Source organism: Mytilus trossulus, chromosome 9 (genome assembly GCF_036588685.1).
Source record: "Mytilus trossulus isolate FHL-02 chromosome 9, PNRI_Mtr1.1.1.hap1, whole genome shotgun sequence".
Lineage (NCBI taxonomy): Eukaryota > Metazoa > Mollusca > Bivalvia > Mytilida > Mytilidae > Mytilus > Mytilus trossulus.
In genome coordinates, this window is record NC_086381.1 from 23668735 (window position 1) to 23681001 (window position 12267).

A 12267-nucleotide genomic window follows, 5' to 3' on the forward strand; every position below is an offset into this window, starting at 1 on the left:
AAGCCATCATGAGTTGGTTGCCCAATTATTTACTGGCTTTGTAATACAATTAGCAACACGATGGGCGCCGCACGTGGAGCAGAATTTGCTTACCCTTCCGAATCATCTAAACTCATCTTCAGTTTTAAGTGGGTTGGGTGTTGTTGTTGTATACCGTTTTTTTTTTTTTACATTTTTGCCTATTGTGTCTTTTTTGTTCACGAATCGTTATCAATATCATGGAATTTGACAAGATTTTTATCGCTTTGACACCTTGACCATTTCCTTTCTCAATTTTATGTCATACAAGTGAGAGGTTCAGCACTTTAAACCAGGTTCATTCCATCATATGAATATGACAAGTGTCGTCCATTCGTTTAATGTGTTTAATCATTTGATTTTGCCATTTGGTTAAGGACTTAATTTCGGGTTTGAATATTCCTCGGAGTAAAGTATTTTTGTGATTTTATTTTTTGTAAGAAGGCTTTTAAAATGTGAAAAAAAAATATTGTTTAAAGTGAAAAATATATAAGAAGACGTGGTATGAGTGCCAATGCGACAACTCTCCATCGAAATTACAAATTATAAAAGTAAACTGTTCTAGTAGTGATTTGACCGAAATGAACGGTAGGATAGAAAAATAATCCTACGTCATTTGAGGCTCGTCATTTATACTCGATTCAAATCCTACCATTGGCCTGGTGAATAATAGGTACCTCAAAGGATTGTACTGAGACAAGCATATGTTTATTAAAATAATAATGTTCTATAAGCAGTTAAAATAATTTCATGCTTGAAGCAGTGCAAATTTTTGGATTCAATTTTACTTTTATCAAAAAAGGGCCGGAAGAATAATGGTGGTCTGCGGCCAATTGTTTTCCTTAGGTTAAATGGTTAGTTGACTGTTATGCGCATTTAATCGTTCATTAAAACGTTTCTATAATTCATTTAAGGTGATTCTAATTTCTTTGCGAGGAACCAAAAACGGAGACACCAGAAAATTATTAAGAACTCTATTGAAAACTATTACGATGCAACTCAAGAGAGAAATAAGAGCGATCTACGAACAACATGAGGGAGCTTTGATTTACACTCTTTGAGTGATCTTAGAATTATCTCTTCTTCCCCTTAATTCAATACTTACGATCTCTCTTAATAAAATTTCTTGTTACCGGCCCCTATTTTGGTCAACTGAAGCCCATCTCCTGGTGCGGAATTTCCTTTTTGTGTTGACGATCCATAAGTTGCCTTGTGATTATTTTTATACTTTGATAGGAATGTTGCCATATTCAACCCTGTTTCACTGCGCTATTCTGCTATCCTCTTGTGTTAGTCTGCACCAACACTTAATGTCATGATTAAAACAATTTGCCATTATTATATTGTAATAATTTAGTTTTTTAGTAACGCGTCTTCTAATTGGCTGACGTTATTTTGTTATCAGCTCATAGACATACTTAAGTCATGTGACCGTGACATCATGAACGTTTATTCATGGTTTTCTACGGTTTAAGATGGAATTTAGAATTAAATTATAAGAAACGACTGTAATAATTGTTTTGTCTATTCGAAATAACATAGAAAATGTGGTGCTTACTGTTAAATAACCCGCTACGCGAGTAATTCAGTGTACACTAAAAAAAAATTATGTTATTTCTTCATAGACAGATTTTTTTTTTACAGTCATTCCGTAATAGTATTGTTTTTTGTACACAGGAAGAAATGTTGAAATAGGATACATTCTTTTGAAGAGCGGAGCAAGTCCAAAGAAAGGATGCTGCCTTCAAAATTTATTGGAGAGTTTGCAGATATACGGAAATAAAAGTTGTTTTCTTTCGCTTATATCTTCACTGCTCCAAAAAGGGGCGGATCCAAATAGACGTAGAATAGAGGGATCTAATATAATTGACTGTGTTAAAAACGGAAACATCCTTCTTGTTGAAGAGTTCATCAAGTATGGAGCCGACGTAAATGGGTGTGACAATTTTAAGAAAACAGCTCTTCATTATGCCTGTAACATCGGTAAGTGAAGTTAACTTATTTGTGAAAAAGGTTAAGGTGTTAAAATGGCGGAGTTATCATAGGAGCGGTCCGTTGCACTGGAATTGGTTATAAGAGTAATATTACTTAACTCGAGCTACATAATGTATATTTTGTTGATAAAGAAAATGTTTTGTTATGGACACTTACGTACAGAAAGGATGCTGACTTAGTCACTGTGTTTTCATAAACATTTCATAATTGAGAAATTAGTTTTTTTTTATCTTATTCGATTTGACTTATACTATAGCCATGTAACAACAGAAAGTCGCCTTTATCATATACTAGTATTTAAAATGCGTTTTATCAACACTAGAACATGTAGATGTTACAGAAATATTAGTCATTAATAATTTTATTTCTATGTTGTGTTATGTGTAATATTGTTTGTCTGTTTGTCTTTTTTTCATTTTAAGCCATGGTGTTGTCAGTTTATTTTCGATTTAAAGTGCGTTTGGCAATTTATTAATAGTCACTGTTCAAAGTTTGTTTTTTTTATATTTTCATATTTCCAAATAGACTTTAATTATTCAAAAGACAGAATATGCAACAAATGCGTACGTCTTGTGAAACAACAAATTGTCCGTCTTTGACCATTACTTCGATTTGACAGAAATTGCACCGTACAAATATATGCATGGCGAGTTTGCAAATGATTTAGCCGTATGTTAAGCTGGGGTCACACATTCACGATTTTTACTGCCGTCCTTGACAGGACCATTCCCGATTAAAATTTGTCAAAAGTCTGATCAAGATCCTGTGAATCGTGGATGGAAATTCAAACTCCAATTAAAATTTGTTAAACAAATAATTTAATCACGACAACAAGCAGATATTGTTCAGGAAGCGTCGATATTCAACCGTTTCCAAGCGAAGTTATCCCGATCATCCCGTTCTCAATCCGCTTCTAATCCAATTTGTATCTTTCACTAGGTAAATTTCGACCGAGTCTGTTACGACTGCGTCCCGATTCGACCGAATGTAACCCGACAGAGATCAGACAGTGACTAGACAGTGAACCGAAGCTGATGGTAGTTATCCGTTCGAAAACTGTCGGCATAATCGGGATCAGCAGGTACTGTCGGAACGTAATCCTATATATTACGGTCCGCTCTATTGCATTGCAAACGGCTTTGTCTGGTCTCAGTCGAATTGTCGAGACTCTGACGTGGGTATTATTGACGAATTTCGTATTAATAACGGGACTGTTCCGGAAAGGTTTCGGCAAAAACGGTTCGCAATCGACAAGATCTCGATGCAATCTGGACTCAAACGGCAGAAAAACAGCAATGAAAAATTTCTCCAGATCATTCCCGTTCCACAGGACACCGTCCAGAATACACAGAACATTGTAAGGATTGTGATCCGATATAGCAGAATCTGTCACGACATAGGCACGATTGTAATCCGACTATACTAAATCGGTTGAGTTTCCCCGAATGTTACGGGACGCACCTAACTGTCGGGGTGCTTCGCCGAACTATTCGGACTCTTCCCGACCCGTAGGAATCTGTTACGAACTAAAACGACTGCGATCAGACAATGATAGGACATTCCAGATAATTGAGGATAGTAATCCGACTTTTTAACTTTTCGTTTCGTATCGCTGTCTGATCTCAAACGGGAGCAGTAATCGGCAATGTGTGAACCCCGCATAAGGTAGTTGGGTTAAAAATTAATGTTAATGGTTATTATTCCTCGATTTAAAGTTCCATAAAAAATCAATAGAATACAACAAATATAATTCATCTATACAAGAATACTTACACATATCGTAAAGCCAATTACAAATAATCAGTACACACCAAATGTATATAATGTATAACAAAACCGCTGCATTGTTTAATTTTGATGTTGAAAAGCTGATCAACTTCGCAGACCTCGTACCAAAAATACACTGTTTTTTATTTATTTATTCTTTGGATATATTATAATTTACAATGATTTATGAATGTATATGTCACAGTTAAAGAAACTAACAAATACTAATCAAATTAATTATATGCTACTAACGGTTAACGAGGCCGGGATAAGGTACCGGTATTTGATGTATCCACTAACAAATGTAAAAATATCAATAAAGTATGATTACTTCAAAAAAAAAAAAATACACTCGATTATACCCTCTTAACTTGAAAGCCTTTGATTAAAAAAACTTAACTCTTGTACTTAGTTTTAATTTATTTTAACTATGAATGTTACTCATTTCTTATTTATAAATATTCGTGTTTATATTTATTTTAAATCACTATTGTATTTTCATAGGTCATTCGAAAGATAGATATGCAATAACAACTCTTCTCGTGAAACATGGATCAAATTTAAATGTAGCATCCATCTTAGGCGAAAGACCTCTGGATATTGTCGTGGAAAATATGATCAAAGAAATGACAAATGCTGCTTTTTTTTCAAGGGCAAACAATTGTGGCACTTACACGGTAGATTTGTCCTTATTGAATGTACTCGTTTGTGGAGGTGCAGATTTATGTCCTGTAATAACTGGCACAATTGAACAATTCTATGAAAGTTCATCATTTACAGTACATGCAACACCATTGTAAGTATACAACTTACTTATTATAGGTTCTTCAATTAATATAAAAGTCGCTCCAGGTTAGCGTCCCCAGGATTGGTATTTAAAACAGTTTTTGGAAAATAAATAAATTGGATATGGAATTGAATTTGAAAGGAAAATAAAACACTGTGTAGTAGGTTAAAATTTCATCCAGTAGGATAATATCAATTATATATGCATGAATTTTGATGAGATTAACTATTTCGATATCTTACTGTTAACCTTGTAATATTCACTGTTCTTTAACGCCTTTCAGGAACTATCGAAACAGGAATAAATCTGCCTTGTATTTGTTAATTAGTAACGGACTTTTCCAAACTGCGGAATATTTGCTACGTAGTGGATGGGATGTGGAGAAGGAAGAATGGTTTGATGCCTTTGATGTCTCAAAGCTTGATTTAATTGAAAATAACATAATGAATTACAGCAGCTATAAACGGCATGATGTTGAGGCAAAAAAGGCAGAATTCAAATCATTTTTGCAGACTGTTGACAAGGGTCCTAAACTTTTAACAACAATATGTATAAAACAAATTCGACAGCAACTCCTACTGGTATCAAATGGTTCTGAGATTGAAACAAAGATTTCAACACTTCCACTTCCAGAGAAAATAAAACGTTTCTTGTCGTTGAAAGAATGTATATTGGAAAACGAAATTATTCAGTTTGAATAAAATATATGATTGTTTTTCATCTATCTAGAAAAATGGTTCTCTAAATAATCGGGAAACATTTAGTCGCCGATGTGGCGAATCTTTCAGAAACAAACAATTTCTTCATTAAACAATTATGTTTCCCTAAGTACAAAACTTTAGAAACAGAACTACTTGTGCATACATTGTTCAATCATGTCTTTAATATCTTATTTGGTGTTTTTTTCGCACTTTCATTTAAGAGTTTTCGTATAATCAAGGAGTATTTTACTTTTAATTTTACCGCATGAAAATAGTATTAAATCATATTTTACGAAATGGTGTTTAGCGGCATGATTGGGACATTATTGCAAATGCAATTATCACATGCCTTTCCTGAACATTATCGCATGGCATTCTGGCGGTACTCTGCAAATAATGTAAAAAACGCATCAACGACATATTTTAGTTAAAAACATTACAAAGTGGAGTACAAAACAATTTTAAGGAAAAAGGAAAATATATAATATTTAATGTAAAAATAAATTATACAATAATGGGTTTTTATCGTTTCCATCATTATTAAGAAAGGAACTTTACAAGTGTTGACTTTTTCAATCAAGGTTCATTATATTTTGAAAAATTTTGCTATCGTCAATATGAAAATATATTATTCTGTTGTGTGTCTCCTCTGTTCATGCATATGCTATAAATATTTTATATCGGATGTCCAAGGTCCGTAAACTTTTCACTTTTTTTATGCCCCACCTACGATAGTAGAGGGGCATTATGTTTTGTTTTTCTAGTCTTTGCGTCCGTTTGTCCGTCCGTCTGTCTCGTTTCATGATAAAGTTTGTGGTCAAGGTAGTTTTTGATGAAGTTGAAGTCCAATCGACTTCAAACTTAGTGCACATGTTCCCTATGATATGATCTTTCGAATTTTCATGCCAAATTGGAGTTATTACCCAATGTCACAGTCCACTGAACATAGTAAATGATAGTACGAGTAGGGCAGCATTCGTGTACTGGGGACACATTCTTGTTAACTTCTACTTGACTACTTAAAAGGGTCAATATGGTAAACATTGGCTGATAATTCATCTGAAATGAAAAATGCCATGTAATAATCTGATATTATTGTAAAGTCACTTTCCGAACCGTATAGTTTTCATAAAAAAATTGCGCACTAGATTTCTGCCTATGAAATGCAAATATTGGATGGTTGTTTTTGACAGGAATGACCCTTCGATTGCTTTGATTAGTTAAACAGTCTGCTTTATTAATCATGATACTTTAGAATAACATTAATTAAATTTGCATTTGCCACAAAACAGGGATCAGACGTCGTTATGATTCCATTGTAGATGAAATTAAAAACTCTAGACCGGTTTTTTTTTAACTAAAAAAAAAACAGTTTTATGACGATTTAGTTCATGCATTTGTTTTAAGATAAGTGTTTTTGTCACGAATTAGTTAAATGCCCATTCCGTTTTTTTTAAATTTTGATACACTTATAGTTTACTAGTACCCAAGGACAAGGTATCTATGATGAGTTCATTTACCATGGAATTTTTTCAAATTATCTCATATATATGTCATACTTAATTCAGTAATACGACTTGATGATAAAAAGTGTGCTTTTGATGTGTATTGTAGTGTTCTCGTTTGAAATACTGTTTCCTCTTTTAATTTATACTTTGCGCAACTGGAGTTACACGTGTATAGATTCCCTTCGCAAACCTTTTCATGTCCTGCCTCCAGTACGAGGATTTTTTGTGTGTCTGTCTGTACGTCCATTTTTCTGTCTTAGTAAGATTTAGTTTTACCTATATTTCTCCGTTTTACCAGAGATGGTGAGCTATTGAAATTTTGTATTTGTTCTACTTTACATGCCGTCAGTAGTACTATCTTTTCTATGTTTTGATGTTTAGTTTTTATAATAGTTTTTATAACATTTTACATTGTAATTGAATCATTTTCATGATTTTTTTCCTATGTTTAATAGATATAGGAAGATGTGATACGAGTTCCAATGAGAAAACTCTCCATCCAAGGAACAATTTTATTATGAATCCTTTCCTATGTTTAATAGATATAGGAAGATGTGATACGAGTGCCAATGAGAAAACTCTCCATCCAAGAAACAATATATCAGAGTAAACCATTAGGTCCGAGACCACCATTGTCGTCCCTTGATTTTCGTTGTTCAAAAAATATAGTCCCTCGTGTTGACAGTGGGTTACTTGCCATTAGTTTTTATACTCCTTCCAAATTTATTTCTCCATGTTTAATGCCTTAAATTGCAAGTAGGGGGGGGGGAATGACACTAAAAAAGTTTGAGTCCAGAATTTTAAATGAAAGTAGTGATTTGGTCCAGCTGAAAAAGGTTTAAAACTAGCACTTCGGAAGCTGTCAAAAGATTTCAAGACGCCCTAAACATAAAATTCCCGATATTTTGAGTTTTAACTGAGACGGCAAGTTTAGATACGATCCGAATATTGATTCTTTAAATACACTTATTCCTTATTTTTTTTTCTACAACACTGTTATTCGATCTTTAGACTTCGTTTTTATAATATCGACTTTGTTAATAGTAAATTACAATTCATTTATATATGTGTTTAATGCATATGGCATTCATGGCTCTACAATCTGTCGATACCTGTATTTTGGCAGTACAAATATTATGTTTTCCATTGACTCCTTATATTAAATGTTTGTATATTGAATGTGTACGTAAGTCTTAGATGCATATTTTTTTATATGCTATTTTTGGCTTTGAATTAGTTGTCATTAACTTCCAGTAACTGCATATCTGTACATCGAGTCTTACTTTTGTTGCGTGAATGCATTAGTACGCTTCGACGTCCGGTCTGCGTATACTTCTTTGTATTGATATAAGCAGTTGCGCCCTTTCCATCATTTTTTTTCTTAGGTTGTTTGTTGTAGATAAAGGCAACAGTAATATACCGCTGTTCTCACATCATTAACAATCAAAGCTGCTATAAAGACCAGATACATTATAAAAGAATTACAAATAGTAGTCAACAGGTCAAATTAACAAGAAAGTACGATTTGAGAGTATTCGCAGTTACTGACAGCGAGTTAAAAGCCAAAACAATCAGTAACTAAAAATTAATTTTGACGTAATGGACAGTCAAAGGAGACATGACTTGTGCAATGCCAACAACAAATGTATCGACAGCGAAAAGGATAGTTGGAGAGTTGACTTCTTTATAGATAAAATGAACGTGTGTGTGTCTCTATAAATCCCGTTTGAAAAGAATACAAATCCAGTTATGCTTTAATTTGCTGATGACGAAATCGATATTTGTACCAATGTAAACCAATGTTAACTATATTCGAAGATTTGTAAAACAACCCTTACTTATAAGTTTGTTTAAAGGTTCGATGAGTTTTCACGGATCTCAAATATGAAATGTCATTTTTAATAAGTTTTTTAATGGTACAGCCAAATTTTACTAATCAAATCTTTGTATCTTTGGAGGAATTTAGTAAACGTTTTAAGTAATTTATAGTAACGAAAATTTACCAGTGATGCATTGATTACGTTCGTTAAAATCTATACACATACGGGCATACCGAACGAATTATGATATAAAAACACCTTATTGATAGATAGAGCCGTCTAAAACAGGAAAATTAACAATAGGGAATGAAAAATAGTCTCTTTTGTCGTAAGTTTTAGTATGGAGTTTTCCTTTAGAAGTTGAAATGTCTAAAACAAGAAAAGGACAACTGCTGCTGTTAAACTTAGATTTAGTGGTGTTTTTTTATCCAAACTATGATTTATTGAACTGTTGCTGTTATAATGAATATCATGTTTACATGATTTGACCGGGAACAGAACTAAACAAACAAGGAGATTCTTCAGTAAATTAATGATAATAAATGGTTAGATTGACATTCTATTAATCAATACTATACAACAGATAACTACAGAAATAAATTGTCAGAAAAAATTACATTCGTGAACCGCTTTGACTCTGTATATTCTCGTTGACCTGGGTATGACCTCTTGATCAACGATCACACGATACAAAATGATAAAGGCAAATTAACTGGTAAAGCTGCTTGTATTTATTCATTATGTATGTTTAGTTAAAGTAAGTTCGTTTGGGTAAGTTTCGGTAGTATATTTAGAGAACTTCGGATTATTTAACGAAAACATATCATCTATATAACAACGGTAGGTATTGTTGATTCTATCAACTAAATATAACAATGACGTGTCTTTTCTGATTTTAATCATAAACTGAGATTCATAGCAATACAGGAATAAATCTGCTTTCAATGGGACACAGTTAGTACTCATAGGAATATCAACGATCACACGATACACAATGATAAAGGCAAGTTAACTGGTAAAGCTGCTTGTATTTATTAATTATGTAGGTTTAGATAAAGTAAGTTCGTTTCAGTAAGTTTCGGTTGTATATTTAGAGAACTTCGGATTATTTAACAAAAACATATCATCTAGATAACAACGGTAGGTATTGTTGATTCTATCAACAAAATATAACAATGACGTGTCTTTACTGATTTTAGTCATAAACTGAGATTCATAGCAATACAGGAATAAATCTGCTTTCAATGGAACACAGTTAGTACCCATGGGAATACCAACTACATGTACCTATGGATACACTTTATTCCCGACACGTTTCAAGGTTCAATCATATATATTCGAATTTCTAGTAAGTGTCTCTAGCATACGTTCCTTTTTCGTTACAAAAATGCTTTTAGCGAGTTACAGCAAGTAAATTTGCAATGAGATTTTTTCAAAAGAGCATTTCAGCAATTATGAAATCTTTTTCTTGATAAAATTGTGGGGATATGTAGTGTAGAGAACAGAAAATCATAACTGTCAACAGAATTAAAAGGACCAACAAAAGCATGTATTTTATCTTTAATATCTAAAGATTTTCAACACTCCGAAATAATTCATACCATAATTTTCATAAGCTTAATCTGTTAATTACGAAAGTTAAAAAAGATTCTTTGAAAGTAGTAAGGGATGAAGTTAGAAGCAATGATAGATTAGTAGTAGAACACTTTAATACTACATGTACATGCGGAGATAAAACTGATTTCAAATGTTTTATACGACCCCAACTTTTTTTGGGATCGTATAATGGTATGATGTCGTCGTCGGCGACCAAAGACATATTGGTTTCCGGATAACTTTTATCCAAGTGTTAAGATCTTTCTGAATTGTTTTCAGAAGGTTCAATACCACAAAACGAAGGTTGGGGTCGATTTTGGAGATGATGGTCCCAACCGTTCAGGAATTATGGGCTAAAAAGGGGCAGAACACAAGCATTTTTTTTAGTTTCAGGATTATAACTTGTGCACAAGTATTCCAATTGCTCTGAAATTATACCGCAATATTTAAAACAACACGTAAAAGGTTTGGATTCATTTGAGGGGTTATTAGACCAAAGTTTAGGAAATAAGGGTCAAAAAGGGGCAAAAATAAGCATTTTTCTAGTTTCTAGACAATAACTTGTGTGTAATTGTATGCATATCTCTGCAATTATACCACAATGTACCATATAACAAAGTGGAGGCTGGTATTAAGTTTCGGATTGCCCCAAACATGTAGGAATAAGGGGCCAAAAGAGGGCCAAAAAGAAGCATGTTTCTAGTTTCCAAACAATAAGTTGTGTTTAAGTAAATGGATCTCTCTAAAATTGTACTACAAGATTCAATACTACAAAGGAAAGGATGGGATTGAGTTTAAGGGTTATTGTTTCAAGGGGGTTTCAAAAAGAGGGGAGGGGGAATTTTACCATTACCATTTTTTTAAAGGATTTTTTATTTTCAAAATTTCGAACTTAAAAAAATTTCAAGAAGAAATCTTCAATTGCACAGTATTATGCAATTGATTTGTTAGATCTTTGAAATGAAGTATAATCACACCAAGTTATACGATGATGACTGTTGTACCCATATTTTGACTATTTTATTTCTCCTGTCTGTTTGTTTCATGCATCGTTGTGGATATAACGCAATTTGATCAAAATGTCATCAGAGTGAGAGGTTTGGCGCGATAAAACTAGGTTTAATCCACTGTTTTCTAGATTTGAAAATGCCTGAACCAAGTCAGGAATATGACAGTTCTTGTCCATTCGTTTTTGAAGCGTTTTGTCCTTTGATTTTGCTATGTGATTATGGACTTTCCGATTAGATTTTCCTCTGAGTTCAGTATTTTTGTGAATGTAATTTTGCATAAAAAAAGGTTTGAAAATGGATATTCGCTTGAATTTTGACAGTTGTAGGATGTAAATTGCATTGCAGTATTTCAGTAAAAACAAATTTGAGTCATAAAAAAATACCTTGGATGTTTCAAAGCTCCATTTTATTTTATTGTTTCTAACGAATATTTGGAGCAACGTTTTTTTTTTAAAACCAAAATGTTGCAAAATACTTTTCCTGCCTCCCTTATAAATATGATGTTATCCCCGCAGATAAAGCCCCAAACAACATCGTTTAAGTGTGTAAATATCATTACATAAACTGCTTGATAAATGAATAAGGTATTGACAATTCACTTGGAATCTCAAAATATACCCTTGCGACACTTACCGAGAGAAAATCCTGGATAATCATAGTTCTGTTCTACATTCCTTTGGATTCTCAAATAAAGATGAAGAACTGGATCTTCCATCACTGTATTGGATACCTAAACATACAACGGTATATTGCAGGGTCTTCCAAGTGCTCTACTAAACCACACACTACATTATTATTCTGGTTTTTCCGGACGGTAAATTTCTTCGAGCAGCTAGCAAATGTCATAATTGAAAATAATATAAAAATCCTTTCTCGGAAATCTTGAATTAACAATAACCATGTTCATAATAATTAACTTTCATATGTATCTTCATGAAAACTTCCTTATGTTGAAAATAATATTTTCGTGTAACTTTTTTTTTGATAGTTTTTTTTTGATAAACTTCGCATACGGAAAGAATATCTCTACACCGTAAAACCTACTTTTAACATATGTTCATAACC

At 32.9% G+C, this 12267-nt stretch overlaps 1 protein-coding gene across 1 annotated transcript in view; it reads left to right on the forward strand.

The window, feature by feature from the left end:
• The window catches only part of LOC134684399 (uncharacterized), a 38241-nt gene extending 32469 nt beyond the window's left edge, over positions 1 to 5772 (forward strand). Inside the window, exons 13-15 of the mRNA XM_063543682.1 lie at positions 1696 to 2001; positions 4285 to 4576; positions 4851 to 5772. Coding sequence (XP_063399752.1) covers positions 1696 to 2001; positions 4285 to 4576; positions 4851 to 5268 — 1016 coding nt within the window. The 3' untranslated portion in view covers positions 5269 to 5772. The remainder of the gene's footprint in view (positions 1 to 1695; positions 2002 to 4284; positions 4577 to 4850) is intronic.
• The last annotated feature ends 6495 nt before the right edge of the window (positions 5773 to 12267 follow it).